Consider the following 20,950-nt stretch of genomic DNA (forward strand, 5'->3'; position numbering starts at 1 on the left):
CCCGTTCATACGCAGTACTGAGGGTATGGTAACAATACCACGGCGACAACCCCCGAGGATTTCCTTGGGATTTTGATTTTTGATTTTCGATTTTTCTTTTAATAATAAATTTTCGATTTTTGAATTTTTAGTTTTTTATTTTTTATTTTCGCCTTTCCGCAAACCACTTCCCCCCCCCCTCCCTTAATTACATTTTTATTTTCCGATCATCTCTACATTCCTCCTTCTCTCCATCTCAATCCCACCTAGCACTGCCAACACATTGCACCTGCGAAACTCTTTCGACGCGTCTTCTTCTTCTGGCGCTCTTTGAGCTGCCAATCTTTGAAGAAGGCGTAAGTCCATCTCTTGGCCGCATACCTGACGCTCTTCTCCTTTTCTTGGACCTACTAAACTACTATACTACGCCTCTTTCCTACTACTACACCATGTGTTCTATATCATGACAATCATCGTCCTACTAAGGACACCCTTCATTTCCGCCCTCTGGGTCGATCAGTAGTACTATTGATCGATAACGAGAGTGCATCTTCTATTTTACTCTTTTGATTGATGCAATTATTCTTCATTCTTCTCTTCCCTATCAACCAATACGTCTGAATACCCTCATAATAACTACTTACCGCCACCATTCCGTCGAGTCACACTATACTACCGCCAACCCTCCCACCTAACCTCTTGACACAACCTCTCACCTACTCGTTCCTGTCTTCCCTCTCACTATTAATATACCTAATCTTCGAAGGGATGGCGCACTTGCGTGGTGGTGAACGAACATTTGCCTCAATACATAACCTACTGAAGATGCTACTCTCACCTCATCAGTCCAGCAAGTCTGCCCCTCAAGAAGCTGACATGGTTGAGGACATTGATGAGCCCCCTGATCATCGGTTCTTGAATACCTCGATGAACAACATGGACGACGGTGTCGTTTACGTCAAGGCCCCCGCCGCCATGACTGACCGCAAGGAGTCCCTCCTCACCCGCGCCCTCAAGAACACCCCCCCACAAAGCCCAGCCGACCGTCATTCACCATCTCAGGAGCACTCCTTCTACCGCTCCTACACCTATACCAACATTAGCGGCATCTCTACAGCCGAGTTGACCAGCGATGGTGGCCTCACAAGCCCTTCTCTATCCAACACGCCCAGCCCGCCTCTGCCCTCTCACTTGACCAACACCACGTCTTCGATGGGTGATAAAAGGAAGGCGGAGGCTGTGGAAGTTGGCGAGTCGGCCGTCGAGGCGAACCTGGGACGCAAGCGGTGTATCAGCTTCGCCTGCGGACGCAAAGCTCAGGAGCAGAAGCCACAAACTCCTTCACCACAGCGACCTGTCACGAAGATCAATGACGCCAGCGTTACACCAACTGAGCCCAAGCGGAGGACCGTTCTCACCTTTGTTTGCCCGGCACGGGATCCCGAGACTCGCCGGGAGCGGTCGCCACTTCGCAGTGGCTGCAGGCCGCGTCCCCGCGGATCACCTGCTCCCATGGCGCGCAAGGCCTCTCCGGAGAAGGCTGCTCCCTCACCGGTGAGCAAGGCTCCCCAGGAGCAGAAGATCGATCGCCGCGGTGTCCCGACCAAGGGGTTGGGTAAGTTCGAAGAGTCCGAGGCTACTCGCTTTCACGAATTCGCCAGCTCCGTTGAGGAGGATGACGAATGGGTAACGAAGTCTGGAGAGTACCCGGAGAAGATTACTCTCAATGATTGTATGAAGAAGGAAAATGCCATTAGAAAGCTTGGAGAGGAAGCGGAGGAAGAGGCGCTCGAAGAAGATGACGAAGATGACGTCGAGGATTCTGATGACGATTCGACCGTTCACGACTTCTCTTCTGACGATGGAAATGAATCGGATAATGAAGCCGGCTTTGCGGAGTCAGACGAGAGCGATGATGGTTCGGAATACGATTTTTGGGCTCCGACCAGCACTACTGCTGCCACTAGCCCTCAAAACATCGACATTGCTCGCCACCCCTTCAGTCGTCGCGACTCGAACACGTCTTTCGATTCTGCCAACGATGTGCAGCAGCAGCAACGATGGTCACCTGTCTTAGCTGCTAAGACAACTAGCCGATCGCCCATGAAGATTCCAAAGCTGCGTCCTGGCACACCTAACCTTCCTGACAGTACGGACTTCGTCTGCGGAACTTTCGACGAAGACCGGCCTCTGGAGGCTGCCTACAAGTCTTGCATCGAGCAGCGCCGTCTTTCCAAGCAGATTGTCATCCCTCAAGATATCGATCCCAGCTTTCCCACTTCGGATCCCGAGGATGAGGAGGATGAGGAGGATGATGTCGAGGAATCTGTCATGGATGAAGGACCTCGGGGACGGACTGGTAGAGACTCTGCGCAGAAGCCTTCTCCTCGTACGTCTCCCAGACGCATGATTTCACCTCCGCCTCGCCGTCAAGGCCGTTCCTCGCCAAAGCGTCTTCGCTCTCCGCCGCCGCCGATGAAGCTGCGGTCTTCGAAGGATGACCTGGCATCTGCAGACGAGGCTCCTACTGTCCCCTCGCGGGGACTGAACATCAGTGAACTGGTGCAACGGCCCGCGATGTCTCGTACCAAGTCCTTGCCTCGGACGCCCAACCCTTTCTTTACTAGCCTGGACAAGTCTCACCGCTGGTCTGGCATTGTCCCCGTTTACGAATCGCCGGAGCGCGAGTCGTCACGCACCCGTGAGGTGCACACCAGAGGCCCCATTGATATTGTTGAGGGTCTCGAGAAAAAACGCCAGAAACGCAAGGAGAAGTTCTGGCGTCAGCATTGCCGCAAAGCTGCCAAGGAGCAGATGGTACGGCGACCGATCCCCGGAAAAGGTGCTGAACGGATGAAGGAGCTTGGCCTCGAAGTTGCAGAGAGGTGCAGAGCTTACGGCGTTGGAGAGAACGCCCAGCTCGTCCTATCTGTTTAGACCTCAGATTCCGCACGGGATTCGATAAATTCTTGTACATAGTTCGAATTTTTCTTATCACCCTTTCAGTCGTCCACTTTCATGACCAGTGGATCGACGAGGTGTACAAATCCCAATTGAGCGTTGTTCGCTACACCCTTGTCTTCGATGTTACTATTCTTGTCCTCACAACGTGTCCATCGGATTCCTATTCGCACGGAGGGTCCCGTCTGCATTTTACAGGGGTGGCTACCTTTGATTCTTTATTTTCGCCTGTCCCCCTTTCTCTTCGCCCTTCCCACTATACATAGCTTGTTTATTCCTTCTTTTCTTCATTTTCTTCATTGTTCACCTCCGCGCTGCTGAGCGGCGGATTTGACTTTCGGTCGGCATTATTGCTCTGTTAGCCCGGGTTGCATGGAGGCGGTTTGCTACGCGTATACCCCGTTTGCTTTCGTTATCGAATTTGTAGATACTGAGCGAATGACTTTGTCATTGAATATGCCAACGTATGATGAACTTGTCCTGCGTAACTTGACGATAGTGTAAAAAAAAGAAATGTAATTCATAGTAGTTGTTCCAACGACTCGATCGGGGCGGATGATCTCCCGGCGGCTGAGTTGGCTTAAGCGCTCGGCTAGGCGTCCGGGCAAGCGAAAGTCCAACGTCAACTGTCGGCCACCGCAACCTGGCTCCTTCTCCTGCTCTTATCTCCAGCCTAGCCGTTCACCACCGCCATTTGGCCCATTTTGCACCTGCCTCGTGCTGCTATCCGATTCACAAATCCATAGTCTGAGGTTCTGAGTCGATTTCCACCATGTGGCTCATTAACTGGTGTAGGTAGTCCCCTGTTTTGCCATCCGCCGACTTGGCCCCGATCATCAGGTGGTCTGCAGACCTGCCCTCCCACGCCATGTTGGATCCATTGATTCTCCATCGTCTTTCCTCTTGCTCTCTGGGTCTCTTGTGTGCCAAGTTGCTGATATACTATTCTCGAATAGTCTACGATATTCTGGCCTCCCTTGGCCTGCTCAACAAGCACGCCAAGCTCCTGTTCCTCGGTCTCGATAATGCCGGAAAGACGACCCTCCTGCACATGCTGAAGGTATACGAGCTCCATTGCTTTCGCGAGCGAGCCTCGCTTTGGTGGCGACGACGGTGGATATGACAACGCATGGGATGGACTTCAATCAGAAGGGATTGCCACCACGGCAGGGATAGGGCCACGAAAGAGCTGAACGATAAGCTAACATCTGTGTTCGATAATAGAACGACCGGGTTGCCATCCTCCAGCCCACTGCTCACCCGAGTACGTATTGCCTACATGACCATGCTAGCGAGAGACTATGCGACAGCGACCGAAGGAAACTGGATATCGCGGACAAGGGCTAACCGCACTCCTTTCAATACAGCATCCGAAGAGCTCGCCATCGGCAACAACCGTTTCACGACCTTTGACCTGGGTGGTCACCAGCAGGGTGAGTAACATACCTCGTAGCCCCGTGTTATAGAGCAAAACCAGAAAACTAAATGTAGCGATTTATCCTAAATAGCTCGTCGCCTGTGGAAGGACTACTTCCCCGAAGTTAGCGGTATCGTCTTCCTCGTTGACGCCAAGGACCACGAGCGTTTCCCCGAGTCCAAGGCCGAGCTCGACGCCCTCCTTGCCATGGAGGAGCTGGCCAAGGTTCCCTTCCTGATCCTCGGAAACAAGATCGACCACCCCGATGCTGTTAGCGAGGACGAGCTTCGCCACCAGCTTGGATTGTACCAGACCACGGGTAAGGGCAAGGTTCCTCTTGAGGGAATCCGGCCCATTGAGGTGTTCATGTGCAGTGTCGTCATGAGACAGGGTGAGTGGAATTCTCGAAGTCCTAGTCGATGTCAACCAGGAGCTAATCGTTCTATGCTATGTAGGATACGGTGAAGGTATCAGATGGCTGTCTCAGTACGTCTAAGCTAGCCAGCCAGCCAGCTGTTGACTTTATTGTTGCGATATATCCCGACTACTCTTTTTTGTTCCCCTATCCACCTATTCTCGATGACTCTGTCCTAAACGAAATCTCCTCAGTCTCCCTCCGAACCCTCTTTAGGGGGTGTAGGATCTCCATATATCCCAATCCAATCCAATCCAATGCAGTTCAATGAAATGAACTCTACTCCGTCCAATCAGACAGGTCATCACAACTGCCTGGAAGAAAGTACTCGCTACTAGGCATAATAGTTCCCATGACCCATCCATCTACAATATATCTCGATTGTTCAAACCATCTGATGTTCATTTCTTCCTACATTGATTCATACTATGAATGTCGTGTGTGTTTCGTCGGAGTTTGATCTGATCCCTTTGATGTTTTCGACCAGTTTCTTGGTACTTACTTCCATCACGTTTGTCCCTTTCATCTCGTTGTAGCCACCTTTCCTCTTATTCTCTCTGCCTTTCGCCTACCAAGACCAGACAATCAATCAACAAAGCAAAATAAAAACAAAGACAGATTCTACCCCACACCTCATCTCTTTAACCCTCCTCTCCTTGTACTGTAACAATTTAGTTCAGTCACACCCACCACCCCCTCACCAACTCTTCCTCTGTTTTGCACGCTTGCTTGCTTGCTTCTGTTCTCTAGATAGTATGACCGAATACGCAGAAATGAGAATAATCATAGCTTCACCCATATAGTTAATTAATATTACTATCGACAACACACCGAAAACCCCCAAATACAATTTTCTTCACACACGTTACTACGCTATACTATATAGTATAAACGCTTTCTTTCGTCTTCATCCATCATCTACCACACCAGTTTCCTGTATAGATTTGCGACGCCTCAAGAAGGTAAAAATGACTACAAACATTGGATATAGTTAGTACTTGGAGGTGGATATACCAAGGTCAATAATTCAACTGCTACAGAATCAAAATAGAAAGAAGACAAGGTAAAATATGATAGGATAGATAATACAAATAATACACACACATACACACACCACATATATGCACACGATGTCACACGAGACGGATACAGTACCCCTAGGGGGGCAAGAGAGAGAGTAGAAAAACGACGTCACTCAGGCACCACAATAAAAACAACAACAAAACCCCTTTCCCGTTCTGTGCATTCCATACATCCTTCCATACCATACCATACTATTCCGGTTTGGTTTGGTTTGGGTTGTATCATTCTCCCCGCTTTCCCGCATAATGAGTTCCTTCCACTTCTGCGATAAGTAGGTAGTAGTTTGGACGTTGGGTTGGTGGATTGTCGTTTGTGTGTCGATTGCATTGAATTCCATTGACAAGCTAGCTGAATGCATTTCCACGGATCGGTGTCTGCTGGGTAGGGTGGGGGTATAGACAATGTGGCTAGATGGGCGAAGGGAAAAGGAAGGAAGAGGACGGGGAGAGCAGAATCTTGGTTTTGGACGCTCGAAAGACACGGGCGTGTCGTTGCTTATTTGGTTGGCATTACACTCACAGGAAGATTTTGAATAAAAAACGCACTTGGAAAACACCAGATGCAGCCCGTCGCTTCCCCTTCCTGTCAAATGAATTCAAACAACACAAGTCGGACAATGGGAAGGGAAAAAAAAGGTAAAGGAAAAAGGAAGTTGAAAATGAAGATCAACAAGAATGAGAAAACACCAACCCCTACTTGGAGCAGAAACTACCTTCCATATAGAAATGAAACACATTCAGCGGGAAATCAATGACTGGGGGAGTCGCTGGAGTCTGGTATGCGCGGAGGGAAAATTGAGACGTTCTGCGTGTCGTGAGGTTCTCGGGCGGCTGGGGTGTACTGCTGCTGCCGATCGTCTAATGTGTGGCCATCGAATGTCGTTGGGGATTTGGGTCTCTCGTTGTAGTGTGACATTGTGTGGGACTTATGACGTTCTTATCTCCGCCCGAACCTGCTGCACATGGAAAAGCTCGTATGATTCCTTACTTCTTCTTTTGCTTTCGCGGAGGAGTGATGGGCCTGCCTGAGCTCATGCCCCCGTAAACGTACTTTTGTTTCTTTTCTGCTGGCTTCAAGATCTAATGCGAGGAAAATACCCGTTAGTTTCAAGAACGCTCCCCTCATTCGAGTACGGATTGGTTTGTGGTGGCCTACCTGGAAGGAACAAAGTAGGCTCTCGTCGACGCTCATCATCGCACCAGCGTTGTCGAACTCGCCACAGTAGTTGGGAGCACTGAATAGCGTAACCAGCTGTCTCTTGGAGAAAAACTCATAGCCATCCTCGACGACTTGGTGTGCGCGACATATCAGGTCCATATCATGCTTCTGAAGGAACCGCGACACGACGTCCGGACCGAATGTGAAGGATACACCCCGATCGTTCTCGCTCCAGCCAGTGATGTCCTTATCGGGATCGGACCAGAGCAAGTCGCAAAGAAGACCGCAGTCGGGAATCTATCGTCGTTAGCAGGCGAAGCTCAAGGCTTCAGGGAGCCCGGAAAGGATTGTTTCATCGCTCCCAGGACCCTTAAGTCAACAAATGAAAAAGGGTCTGGTCTTCGTCTTTTCACAAAAGGCGAGGAAAAGACCCCACAATATTGATAGGAAAGAGCACTTACATCAGTGGGGCGCATAACACGACGGATCTGTTCCATCGAGTTCAAGTCGGGACTCAGACCTCCGTGCATGGTGAAGATCTTCTCATCGATGATAGCCGCAATGGGGAGGCAGTTGAAGCAATCCGTGAAGGTCTTCCACAGCTTAATGTTGTACCGCCGCTTGCACTCATCGTAGAAACCATAGATACGGTTGATGGACGCACACTCGTGGTTACCACGGAGAACGAAGAAGTTCTCGGGGTATTTGATCTTGTAAGCCAAAAGGAGGCAGATGGTCTCAAGCGACTGCTTGCCACGGTCGACGTAGTCACCCAGGAACAGGTAGTTGGCCTCGGGCGGGAAGCCACCGTATTCGAAAAGACGCAGAAGATCGTAGTACTGGCCGTGGATATCACCGCAGATCTGATAATAAGCGCCACCGGGTTAGTTTCCGCGAAAGATAGACGCGATGACCCGATCTCGACCGGGACAAATGAGGGATGGCGTTTTTACCTTGATGGGTGCCTCCAATTCCAGCAGTATGGGCTGGGAGATGAAGATTTCCCGAGCCTTGGTGCAAAGATAACGAATCTCCGACTCCAGAAGCTGAACCTGCTTGCCAGGCCGGCTGCCCCTCACCTCCAACAATCTATCAATGATCGAGTCCAAATCCACGTCTTGATCGGCCATGTTTGAGCGACTCCAACGAGAGACGACGCAAAAGAAAACGAAAAAAAAAAGTGCGAACCGAAAAAAGAACGAAAAAAAGAAAAGAAAGAGAAAGAGAAAAAAGGATCAATTAACACAAGTGTTGGACAACGGAAGAAGAGAAGGGCGCGAAAAGGGTAGCTTTGCGGAGGGCTCGGTAGGCGATACGATTGATGACGCGGCGTCTATAGGCTGTAGCAGCGAAAATATGAAAGTTAGAGATAGTCCAGAGAGAGCAGGGCAGACTATGGAATGAGGTGCAGCAGGAGGCGAGGAAAGAAACGCGTGATCAATGCGCCCGGGAAATTTTTTTTTTCTTCAAGCTGGGTTGAACTTGGATGGCGGGTGAAACGGGGCGACGGGGAGAGGAGGGGTGAGAAGTAGTCAAAAGTAGTAAGAAGTCGGCTTACCAAACAGAATCTAAAAGAGACAAGGGAAGTTAAAAGCGGCAACAGGCCAAATGGCCTTGGGGACACTGAGAAGATCCGACAGCGATGCCAGATATTGATGGAGAAAAGAAGCAAGCGGCCTTGGTAAATTTTTCACACGGGAGGGAGGATGAAGGCGAAGCGCGTTGATAACGGCGAGATGCGGCTAGCAAGGTTTTGAGCGTAAGAAGATATCGCTGGGCGAGAAGACTGCTTCTGGACGGGGCGGTTGCAAAAAATAGCAGCCGGCGGCGGGAGAGAAACGGGGGTGGGTTGGGGAGAAAAACAAGGGCCAACAAGCGAAGCCGAGATTGGAGGCGAGCTCTTGTTCGAAGATGGGGTGGGAGGAAGAGTCCTTCTTCTTTACTCCTTCTGTACCTGGTGTGTGTGGCGTGAGGGGTGTGTAAAAGAACCGATCAAGAAAGTCACGTAGAAGGGGGGAAGATGGAAAGAGGGAGAGAGAAAGAGAGAGAGGGAGGGAGAGAGAGAAGTTTGTAAGAGGGTGGTGAGTGAGGGTGTCAGTGACAAGAGAGAGAGAAAGGGCGCGCGCAAGTAGTTGGGATTGATTGTGTTTGGTTGCCGGCAATCAAGGGATCGATCGATCTCTTCTTTCTCTTTTTGCAAGGCTTTTCTGAGAAAACCGTTCGAGGCTGAAAAGGCTTTCGCCAAATTCCACGAGAAACAGGAGAAGCACGAGCGAAACAGAATGCGAAGAAGCAAGATAGATAGATAGATGATAGCAAGATTCTGGGGGGGGTGTGGGAAGAGGTGGGAAGGGGCAGAGAGGATGGCAGTAACGAAGGAGGACAAGCTCACCACTTGAGACGCGCGCGAGAGGAGCAGCAGAGAAACCTGGACTGGGCGAGAGAGTGAGAGTGAGAGAGTGAGAGAGAGGGAAGAAGAGAGAGATCAAAGCAAAGCAAAGCCAAAGTAACGCAACGCAGCGTTAAGCAAAGCAAAGCAAAGCAAAGGGAGGAGGAACTCTTGATTGACTGCCTGCCTGCCTGAGACTCCCGGATGGCAAAACGGAAAGGGCCCCGGCCTCGTGTTTATTCCATCTGATTGGTCCATCGCCCGGGCGGCGGGCGGCGCGCCATTCATTAAACAGTAAAGCGCTTCATGGGTGTGTCTTCTACTAGTAATACTATTCCTAACTGTTGATACTAAACTCTCGCCCTCCAACGGTCTGTCAACGTCTCGACTCTCTTCTCTCAACTCTCTTTACCCATACCCCTCCTTCTTCAGGGGACTGCATTTCCGCTTCATCCTCCTTCGTACTTTTGTCAAAAACTCTACAAATTTACTAACTAATTACTGGCCTTCAACCCCAGATCATCTCTTCCCCGACCTCGACCCTCACTCACTCTGCGGCACTACCCCCTGCTGCAAGGGAGCGCCGCCAATCGATGCCGCATTTCCCCCCCTCTTTGCAGCAGTCCAGCTTCTTCTACCCCCTCAAACAAAGATCCCCACGGTGCTGAAACCGTGTGTGGATTGTCGACATGCCTGCCGGTGATCTACCTACTTGATGTACATATACATCATGTACATCCATACCTCGGACCTACTTACGTATGCCCATGACCTTCCCCCTCCTTATGGTCGCACGAGCGCTTGCATGCTTTGCTTTAACGCCTCAATGTCCCTTGGCTCCTTCATTCTATTGAAAATCCCCGGGGAGGTACCTGACAAGCACTTATCTACGGCATATCTACCTTGGATTCTACTCCCAGTGGGGATGTTCCTTCTGTTCTCCCCCACCACCCTTTTCAACTCTACGTGTGATGCACCTGATCCGAAAGCGCCCATGGCGCATTGCATTTCAACTATTGGCGCTACCGCGGGGAAGAGAGAACATCTGATCTGACTCGTCACAACATCTTCGTGTCTCATGCATTAGGTCCGAATCTCATCATGGGCCATGGTGGTCCCAGAAAATAATCCGTAGAAAACGGCAGCACGCCAAAAAAAAAGAAAAAGAAGAAAAGAAAACGAGAAGAGAAGCAACTCAGTATACATCCTGAAGGATCATCGCATGCGCGGAACGTCATGTGCAAGCAGTAGAAACGGGAAACACTCAAGACACAACGAGCAGTACCGAAAAAGCGAAACATCACGTCGTATATAAATCAAGACACCAGTTGAACTCCTGGACACCAGCACTCCTGCCCCAAAATACAATACAAGCCGTCTAGAACAAATAAAAACAAAAAAAGTAATCCTATCAGATGGACCAGCCGGGAACGGTCGGATGCGGGCCGTAGGTGGTGTATAACTGCGGCGAAGCAAGAGAGGAGTGGGAGAGGGAGGAGAAAGACGAAGGAGGAATGAAGAATCATTCATGTGTTCCACGCATCCGGGCCGTAAGCTCTGAAAGATCACCTAACGCCGTGAATGATGCAGTTCGACAACCAGCTGCCGTAAGCATGTCGTTAAAAGGTTTGCGTGTATAAGGTTGAGTATAGTCAAAAACCGGAAGGTATCGTGGAAGAACTGCGTTTTTCGAAGCCAAACCGAACTTTTCTCTGGGGGTGTGAAAGGTATAAACCGAAATTCCAGACTTAGGAACGACCATGGATGAGGTCAAGATGTTCTTTGCTCCCTTGTTCCTTCAATCTCTCTCCTTGTCCTCTTGTCTTTTCTTTCCTATTTTTCTCTTCGTTGTTTTTTCAACTTTTTTTTCCATTTGATTTTTTTTTCTTTATTTCATTTGCCCTTGTCGACTGGAGTCTTTCCACGCAGTCAACTTAGGGCATGGCCACCGCTTAGGATGACCTGGGGATTCACCCTGGTCAGGGGGTCCACTGGGATCCTCGTCGGATCAGAATAATCAGCTGCAGTGCAAGACACATTGATGTCCGTCTGCACATCCTTCCACCTGTGTTCCTCGAGCGTCCTGAGCCAGCTATTCCCAAGTTCTTGCCTAAGAGCCTCTAGTTGCCGTTTGTAGAAATCTCCGTCTACATTCCAGTCTTTACCCTGGAGTGCACGCTGGAGGCCAAGTTGGTCTTGGGTCTGAAGAGCGGATGAATCGCGTTTAATCTCAGTCCTTTCCGGGATTTTGGGACTTGCGGGTCTGGCCTGAGGTCCACCATCAGATTTCCATTGACGGTCGGGGATTGCCGTGACAAACGGATCAACAGGTAATTGCACAGGCTGAACAGAAGGAATAGAAGGCACCACCGCACCTGATTCACGATTAACATCAGCGGAAGGCTTATCTTTTGGGCGATCGGCAATCTTCCGCCGTGTACCCTTCTTTCGACGAGTAGACCCAACATCGATTCCATTTTGGCCCACTCGTCCGACTGGTCCAATTTGCTCGTAAGGCAGCGAAGGCTCCTGAGGAACTGTGTGCAGGGGCTTGCTGACAACGGTAGAAAGATCTGCCGCAGCGGATCGTATGACAGGTGCAGCCTCGGGTTCCGCAGCTCGCTCCACCAGTTGCTTCCGCTCGGTGTATCCTGGTCCCGACCCATCTATGATGATGTCCTCTGAGTAACCTGGGGTGCGTCGGAACAAGTTGAAAATCACAACACGGTAGTTTGGATGTGTTTTCACAAAGGGGTTGCCAGAAACCCAGATCTCCCGTATCTCAGGGAGATTGGTGAGCCTAGCAATCTCAGTAGGATCCGTAAGGTTGTTGTCTCGGAGGTCCAGCCGTTCCAACGAAAGCAGCCTCTCAATTCCCGCGAGAGAACGGAGACGGTTCCCGCGGAGGTTGAGTGCGGTTATGGCGGGAAGAGGGTTGCGTGACAAGGAGTGGAGAGATTCGATCATGCAATGAGAGAGGTTCAAAGCTCTCAAGGCAACCAGGGACGCGAGACTGTCGGGTACTTCGGTGAAAAGATTCGACGATAGATCGAGCGATTGTAGGGTGTTGGCCACTGGAGCAAGGCCGGCGGCAGTGATGGAGGTCAAGGAGTTGTCAGGGAGGCCAAGGTGTCGCAAGAACCGCCACTTGTGTGCTGGCAAAACACCGGAGAGTAGATTTGAAGAGCTTGCGCTGCGGTGACCCGAGGTTTCGCTAGAGTTGGAACTGCCAGAGCCAGTGCGTCTTATCCGGGAGGCGGTTCCACGGCCATGACGGTAAGTCGAGTGTTTCGAGCTGGTGGGACGTGTGGGAGAAATGCTTCCGGTGCGTGGTCGAGCTTTAGAACCCTCAGATGCCATTCTAATCATCGAAGCTGCTTGGGGGCTAGCACTGGATCCAAAGGGTGCATCAGCAACCGGCGACCCGGGAGCAGAGAGCGAACCAGACAGTTCGGACTTGTTGACTGGCTGGGGGTTTGCATTCCCACTCCACCCCATCATGGGTGAGTGATGATGTTTTGACGAACGCCGCCGACGTTTGTCAATGTCATCCAGCACAATGCCCGTGAGCAATTCTGCTGGGTCCTCGATATTAGCCCTCTTGACTGTCAGCGTCCGCAACTGCTCGGACAGCCTATCCCAGCCGAAGAACGAGCGATAGTCTATATCAATAATCTCTAACGCGCTCAAATTCTTAAAGGAATGCAATGGAACGGCAGTGTCAAAAGGGAATTCTTCGTAACCACGGATCAACCGGGCACGGCGGTCAGGGGCTAAACGCAGGCAGGGGATCTTGGTAAAGGCAGAGTATAGGTATTTGGTATCCGCTTCTAGAGCTGCTTTGGCCTTCTCGGATTTGGAAGCCGAGTCTTTGGAAACCAAACCAAATGAAGACCAAAGTGAACTCATACCAGACATGACGCTACGGACACTGGACACGGAGTGGATAGAGTCCCGGTCACCCCTGGATCGCTGAGGCTTATTCAGGAATGACACATAGGACTGCGATCCATCCGTGTGAATATTCTCCAGCCTAACATTCAGGGGACCGACGGCAATAGAAAGTTCTTCAAAACGGGACAAGAGGTAAAACAGGTGATGGGGAGTGAGGGTGAGTTTGGCAGGTTTAACATTCTGCGAAGTGAATTTCAGTGCCCCGAAGGACAGGGCCGCTGCAAGAGTGGAGGAAGCCGAGCTCGACGAGCCCGACTGGGTATGGGAGGATTGCGCATTTTTGGTAGGTTGGCGCTTTAATTGCAGCGCGTTTGCAAGGGCCTTTTCGTGTGTACGAACAAAACTAGCGAGATTCTAGACGAAGAGGTTAGAGTTAGCAAGCAAGCAAAGTCGATTAGGGAGGAGAGAGACAGGTCAAGACGAATAAATGTATGAGGGGGCGCACGAACTTTTATGAAGAGCTGTCCATCTTCAGTGTTCAGCTTCTCCATTACGGAAATTGCTTCGCCCAACGAGACAAAAGTCTATCTGGTTAGGCGGACTCTGAAGAGGAACGCTCAAGTACTCGCAGCAGGGACGGCGAGAGTCGACATCTTGCTGGCAAGACAAAAAGCGAAAGAAGAAGAGGACCTGCAGGATAGTAGAGTGGATGAGAGTTAGCCGTGACTCACAACAAAAAAAAACGACTCAAGATAGATAGCTAAGCCCAAGGCGCTATGCCTCGTAACTATTGTCGAAAGGAAGGAGACAAGGCTGGGATGTACCTCGAAGATATAGGGGGGTTGCACAATAACGATAAACTAATCGTCGAACAGAATCACGAAGCCGCCCACCACAACTATGCTAGACACGAGGAAGAGGAGGGATGGAGTGGTTGGAGACGAAAGGGAAGGTCTCCAATGTCAGTTGAGAAGAGAAGCCTGTCACCGGGACGAAGCTGAGGGAGGAGGAAGAGGCGAGCTGAAGCAGGAGTGATCACCGAAAAAGGAGAAGATGGATGGGCTGGATAGAAAAAGAAAAGGACCGGGGGGAGCTAATATGCAAAGCACCACGGACCTTCGACTAGTGGACGATACGTGACGGGGGGTTTGTAGTGGAGGATTGAGAGAGGGAGGGAGGAGTGGGTATGGATGAGCACCGGAGCAATCAGCTGAGGGGGGGAGGGGCGTAGGGGGGTGTGGGTGGTAGTAGTAAGTGTGGTAAGCCCGGGTTCAAGTAGTAAATTATTGTTGGCTGACAAGGTATGCCTTCAAATTAACTACTGTCGGGATGAAGAGGGAGGGGGGTGGGAAAGCGCGGTCAGAAGAGAAATAAAGAAAAACCACAAGACAATGCGACGCAGTCTCGAGATAAGTGCAGGTGTTTTGTTGCTGGGTTGAGCAAGAATATGTCACTTCTGGGAGAGACGGAGGGAAAGGAGGGAAGAGGCAAAAAAAGGACGGGCTGGCGATACTGGGACTAATATAATTTATTATCATATAGAAATCTTCGCCTGTTATCTTGTCCTGCTCTCCCTTTGGTCAGGGAGCCGCTGCACCGGGCGTCGTCCAGAGGTACATGCGTACTTGCATACGTATCGTACGGTACGCTAAGACCACGGCGGGTACGGGATTACCACCCCATAGTCAGACTCAGGTAAAAAGAAGTAGTAAGTAATACTAGACTTCTGTGTCTTTTTTGACTTTCGATTCGCCTTAATTTTGTCCTCATTATTGTTTTGGCCCTTTTTACATCCATCAAATCATCGTTGTATCCATAAACCAGTCGGTGGCGACCGTCGGGAAAGGTCCGTTGTTAAAATCCAGTTGTTCGTCAACTCAGCTTCGTTCCCTTGTCTACCGGATCCTATCAAGAAAGAACTGAAAGCGCCCAGATACAATTGATAAATACGGACCCATACCTCAAATGACTGGTTAGCCTTCTCCGGAAACTCTATCTAGCGGGGTACTCTGGATTACTCAGTTGGACAAGGCCATGATGAATTGATAAGCGATCTCTCAAAATTTTGGCATTCCTCATAGTAGGAATAGATAGTTGTTATCGCGTTTCCCCTCTCAGTACCAATGGTTGTCCCAAAGTTACTTCATTGATATCAATCAAGATCGGTTTCAGGATGGAAGCATACACACAATACAGTATTACTACAACGGTCAAACGAAGGACTGCCATTCTTCGGCTCTGGCAAAGAGTGGAGCAATCTTTCCGAATCCCTCGAAGCGGGTATCCCGATCGCCGACCCTTGGACTTGGCTGATGCAGTAACGGAGGACTAGTAGTATGCAACTACAACAATAATAGTAATAATAATGTTTAAGTAAGAAAGGAAAACTCCGTACGCACATACTTTTTGTTTGAAGGGCGGAAGGATTTCTGGACCAATCTGGAGGGTGTAGAACGCACACACCATGTTGATCAAATTTGCCAAGTAACTAGGAAACGTAAGTAGGCCATGCTATTTTTTTTATTTCTTTTCTTTTCTTTTCTTATTTTTCCTTGACCAATTCGAAGCCGCTGCAAGCCCGGCTCCAGTATGCTGCAGGTCGGGTGAAAAGTTTTTTATTTCTGTTGTGTATGTTGGATGGAGGAAGGAGGGGGGTAAGAAACGGAATGAAGCGCAGTGTTTGGTTGAACCGGGCGGTGCTTAGAGAGAGACCCGCCTCTTAGGCGGATGCAACTGTGCCGGCGGTAACTGGACGGACGATGTCAAGTCGCCCCGTGATTGGCGGTGGGTCCCCAAACGTGCAGCTGATAGCGCCCTGGCGGACATTCATGTACTTGCCTTTTCAACGAATCACAGGCGTTTCTCCAGCACCTGCATGACGCTTTACTCGAGAAGCTCTAGAGGATGGATTTTTAGCGACATCCTCGAGGGCCAAAAGGGAAGCAAAAGGACACCGGCGAGAGCCAAAATAACATCACGGACATTTCTAGGGGGCTCTCTACTTTCTAGGATGTTACTAAAAGTATTCCGACCGGGATGAGGCAGCTTTAGATACCTACTAAATACTTACTAAAACTTCGTACCTGGAACTATACGTATATACCAGAAATGACCGTACAGTAGCGGCTTCGAGATAATTAAAAAGAGGGAATCGGACACATCGCAACTTTTGGAAACTTCTCGCCTTGTCCGGATGGGGACTCGCCCTGCATCCATCCATTCATCCCATCCATCCATCCTTTCGGTCATTGCCTGAAACTCGGAAAGACATCTCCCCTCGTTCCGAGGCAGACAGAATGATTATATCTCAAAAGAATAATCTCTCTATCTATCTACATGAATAGTTACTCCCTTCAGTAAGTCTACCAACTATGACGATTGGTACTATGTAGATACTTTGTGCTTAACTTTTAGTCTGGTATTCATCAACCTACGTACCTGGTTTATCTCGCACTGACCTTTAACATTCTTGAGAGGCTCAAGTGGAGGTCTCAGTCTCATCTTTATGATCAACTGACCACCACCCATACTCCATACCGTCTACTGGATGATCGGGTCATCGGTCATCGGCCATGGCGAAGTGATCGCTCGACTTGCTTCTTCGTAGACCAACCTGCCCTCCCCCCAGCGAATCATGCTCCCACATTCCTGAGCTTCGGGAAACACTACGCGTACATAAAGCTGCTGGGGCGATGATGTACTGTGTGGTTATCTCGATTGCGATACCTAAACCTCCGTTGTGTCGCCTACAGAGTTCCAGTTCCAATTCAAGTTCCCATTTCACTGCATCCCTACTACCCTCCTCCCTTCCCGCTGTCAGTCACACCGCTTACCGACCATGGTCCATCATCACACCACATTCTTTCTCCCGGTGCCCACTCCCCAACCCTCCTTTGCAATAACATCATTCGATCCATGGTTACCCTGCCCCTCTGGCTATCTAGGCGGGTTTCATTATTTGCCGGCCTCGTCTATGCATCCATACAGAATGCCCACGTTCCTGTGATCTCCGACAATATCGATCGCGACGAGGGGTAAAAAAGTCTTTGAACTCTGTTCGATGACGTCCATGGTAGTGGACCAGATGGTCCGTGATCGTTGCCTTAAAACTGATAGCCATAAAATTTTGGCAGACGGTTTGCCGTGCCGTGGAAGAAATTTCTCCAATTTCTTCCAATACACAATGACACCACCTGGGTACGTATCTCCATGACAGCGGGGGATAGGGGAAAAAGAGAGAGAATCTTCGGTAGCGAGTCCCTGTTTCATGATAATACATTTGCGACGCCTCCGTTCCTTACTTTCGTCGCAAATTACTGTTGAGGGTCGGGACCTTTTCTTTTCTCTGTCTCTTCTTGGCTTCTAGTGTCTCGCCCCCCGATCGATTTAGATGACAAGGCACCGTCATTGCAGTAGCAGGATTACACGCAGATGCCTACATGGAAAGAAATCTCCAGGTGCGTCCTAGATCGGACGTTGTTTATTCTGCCGCCTATAGATGAAAGGAGCGGTATTGCCAATCAGAAACTTTCTTTCCTCGGCGTTGTGGGCGAAGGCCGCATGCTTCTTCAATTTGCCATGCGCTTGGAAAACGCATGCTAGGAGTAGTGTTCCAGGTCTTGTTCACATTTTGTTTTTTTTCTGATCGATTATCATGCGAGGAGTAGTGGAAGTGGCTCATCCTTGTTTACCCGTATCCCTGCTTGAATGGTGTCTCACATACTGGGGTAGAACCCTCTCGGCGACAACGTTACTTACAGGGCAAAACATCCGAGCAGGCTCCGATGTAGGAATGCTAGGCTGGGGTGTTTTTTTGTTTCCTTCGGGAGGCAAATATTGTGTACTGGGTGCTGTAGATGGTTGGAATGGAGACCCAGGTTTGGTGTTTATTGCGGACCTCCAATGAAATTCAACAATGGGGGAGTGCACATGACCTTTATGACATCTGATCTGCCCGCTTGCTGGTGGAGGAATGGAGTCATTGCTTAGTCTGAATTATGGAGGCCGTTCCTTTCAATCCATTGAATGATTGATAGTACTGTAGTCTAGCAACGAGAAACAAAAGCCCGGGCCGGGAGTGGAAAACCGAGTGTGGATACGGGGGGGGAACAGACAACTCCAGTGGGATCTGACGACTCGAAAGGCGGGTCTCCACTGCAGTCAACCGCTCGAATGATCAGCAGTCGTTCGCGATTGTCGTCGCCAATCAAAGCCGACATCGCTGTTCCATTTGGCAAATTTTGCCTTCCCCGGTAACTTTGTATACTAGTGACTAACCAACTGCAGGGAGAGGAACGCCAAGGATGAGGGAGAGAGACAGGAAGAAAGAAATGATGTCTGTCTGTCTATCCCGTCTCTGCGGGCTCTCCGTAAGTACTTACGTACCGCACTACATCCTGTATGTATGGTGCATACAGGACCAAGGAAGTAAAAAACCACCGAGGCGCGATCTTCATGCATTAGTTGAAAAAAAGGTGGGAAGAAGAAACACGGGCGCAACTGGGTGGTTGAGTTCAGTTATGGAATGATGGTGGAAATTTTAGGATTGACCCTGATGCATCCCACCATTTCGGGAAACCTAAGCATCAACTGGGTTAATGATAGATAGAAGGACAAACGGCAGAGGCTTAGTTCATGAACCGTGGACGATACTCGCTAGAGGGATAGTTTGTTGTGGCTAAGGTTCAACGTTAACCGGATCCCAGTCTCCCAAGGGCGGAAAAGCGGCTACCGCGCAACGGGAGAAAAATAATAACAATAAAAACATCAGCTACTAGTTATCTATCTATCTATCTATCTATCGCTGTTGCGTTGCCCTGTTCAGCTGAAGAATTCCGGTTTCGTGGTGAACAAGATGCATGATGTATAAAAGGTGTGGAAGCAAACCTGATGCTGTCTGCTGGACAGAAGCAACAAGAACAATCGAAAGGAAAAAGCAAGTTACGTATGTAGGTGGGTGGGTTTAGTCCTCATGGCATGATGCGATCGGAGGATGTGAGGGCATGAATGTGATACTCAAAGCGAGTTGGCTAAATTCAGCATCCAAACCCACCACTAGTACGACACCAGATCAGCAACATGCAAGAAGAACCTTCCAAGTGCTGGCTAAACCCTACGAAGTTTCTACAACATTGGCGGGGTACTCTTTACGACTAGGAAGGTTTAGTCCATAGCGCCAACCAGTATAATCCGCAGTATCTGCAAATCATTCGTTCTACTGGATTCCTCCAGCCTCCGTATCAGCCGTGGTTGGTGGTGATAACCAATTATCTACCACGATGCCGCCGCCCCCTTTGACCAACCCCAGCATTCTCACAGACCACCCGGTAGAAGTCTCCGATTGTTGTTGAACACTTGGAGAGTCGGTAAATTTACCCCGCAATGTCGAGTTGCGAACGCCATCACATCAGGAATGCCGGCCAGGGTTGTTCTGCGAATAGCACTCCAATCAAACCCATGCTTAGAGCCATGCCTCGTGCCCCTTGTCACACCGATAATTCACATCCAGACGGGCGACAACATTGAGATTCAGGCGGCTAATGTAGGTAGGACTGTGCTCATGGAGGGGAGGGGCGACGGTACACTCTCCGGCTGGTGGACAGGCAGAAACCTATCTTGGAGCTACGGGCGCGCAGCTGAGCGACTCAGCTTCGCAAGACTACTGACCACCTATGCCACACGTATCGGTGACCTGTTTATATCATAGTCCTGCGATAGGTTATGAGGAGCAATTACCTTTGCCCTTCCCTCCCTCCAAGTCATGCCGACAGTCTGTTCTTGCTTGCCGATCCCGCGTGTTCTTCCAGCGCGTGCGTGCGCGATACACATTCCAATGCTCCCCAGATTTAAGCGGCAGGGTATGGCTCATGGCAGCCATCTTATCACGTAATCCGGTGTTTATCCTATCCGATGATCATAGTCACTTGGGAAGTGATTTGCAGGCTTCTTCGTCTGCAATGTCGATCTATCAACACTACACGGGCCACCGGGACGAAGAAGACAGATAGATAGACTTCAACAAACGCTTGCTGCAATGAAGGTGTGCTGGCACTTTGGTGATTGCGTGTCCTAAGTGCATGTGTAAGTACGCAGCACAGTGTACACAGTGGACGTATAGCTAGTTAAGCTGATGCTTTCTGACATAACAATATGACGGAGCAGATATTGCTTCTCACGCAGTATGGTTTAGCTTCAGCCCAATTTTAGGCCTCAACGAGTCAGCTTCTTTGCGCTATATTCGTGACTGCCATAAGCAATATGGTAGTGCTTGAGCCCTACATCCCTGGCAATAGTATGCCGCCAATAAAGTATGCAGGCTTGTCATTTGGACCACCGGTGAGGCTGGAAGCAAGCAAGCAAACAAGCAAGCAAGCACCACGAGGTTGCTCAGAGAGAATGCCGTCGGGAACTCTCCGCCATGACTATTCCCCAGATAGGACTAGTGGTATCACTTATCCTTGATTCCTGAGGCTAGTCTCCATTGGGAAGCCTGGTCAAAGTGCCCCAGCCCCACAGCCCCAGCCACATCCACTCGACGTCACGGGGCCCAACAAAGTAATTAGTGGCGCCGGAGACTTGAGGCGGTGTCAACTCAACTCTCTGACGTCGATGTCTTGTCCAGTGCGCGTCACTGATTCTTGTCACAAGGATTATC

The 20,950-nt window shown here is 49.9% G+C and overlaps 4 protein-coding genes across 4 annotated transcripts; 2 read left to right on the forward strand and 2 right to left on the reverse strand.

Moving 5' to 3' along the window:
* Nucleotides 1-804: 804 nt before the first annotated feature.
* On the forward strand, nucleotides 805-2,916 carry AtWU_05318 (DUF2457 domain-containing protein; the record flags this gene model as incomplete). The annotated part of the gene is made up of 1 exon (XM_035500428.1): nucleotides 805-2,916. The coding sequence occupies one exon, from the start codon at nucleotides 805-807 to the stop codon at nucleotides 2,914-2,916; it is 2,112 nt and encodes a 703-aa protein (XP_035356321.1).
* A 796-nt stretch (nucleotides 2,917-3,712) lies between these two features.
* sar1 (Arf family GTPase SAR1) lies at nucleotides 3,713-4,853 on the forward strand (the record flags this gene model as incomplete). Its single annotated transcript, XM_035500429.1, has 6 exons — nucleotides 3,713-3,731; nucleotides 3,897-4,000; nucleotides 4,165-4,204; nucleotides 4,308-4,373; nucleotides 4,449-4,748; nucleotides 4,813-4,853. 6 exons carry the CDS (start codon nucleotides 3,713-3,715, stop codon nucleotides 4,851-4,853), a joined length of 570 nt encoding a protein of 189 aa, XP_035356322.1.
* A 1,985-nt stretch (nucleotides 4,854-6,838) lies between these two features.
* Nucleotides 6,839-8,143, reverse strand: glcA (type 1 serine/threonine-protein phosphatase catalytic subunit GLC7; the record flags this gene model as incomplete). Its single annotated transcript, XM_035500430.1, has 4 exons — nucleotides 6,839-6,934; nucleotides 7,011-7,310; nucleotides 7,475-7,876; nucleotides 7,967-8,143. The coding sequence occupies 4 exons, from the start codon at nucleotides 8,141-8,143 to the stop codon at nucleotides 6,839-6,841; spliced, it is 975 nt and encodes a 324-aa protein (XP_035356323.1).
* A 3,188-nt stretch (nucleotides 8,144-11,331) lies between these two features.
* Nucleotides 11,332-13,847, reverse strand: AtWU_05321 (leucine-rich repeat domain-containing protein; the record flags this gene model as incomplete). The annotated part of the gene is made up of 2 exons (XM_035500431.1): nucleotides 11,332-13,710; nucleotides 13,806-13,847. 2 exons carry the CDS (start codon nucleotides 13,845-13,847, stop codon nucleotides 11,332-11,334), a joined length of 2,421 nt encoding a protein of 806 aa, XP_035356324.1.
* Between the last annotated feature and the right edge of the window lie 7,103 nt (nucleotides 13,848-20,950).

Source organism: Aspergillus tubingensis, assembly GCF_013340325.1.
Source record: "Aspergillus tubingensis WU-2223L DNA, scaffold_7, whole genome shotgun sequence".
In the NCBI taxonomy this organism is placed as follows: Eukaryota; Fungi; Ascomycota; class Eurotiomycetes; order Eurotiales; family Aspergillaceae; genus Aspergillus; species Aspergillus tubingensis.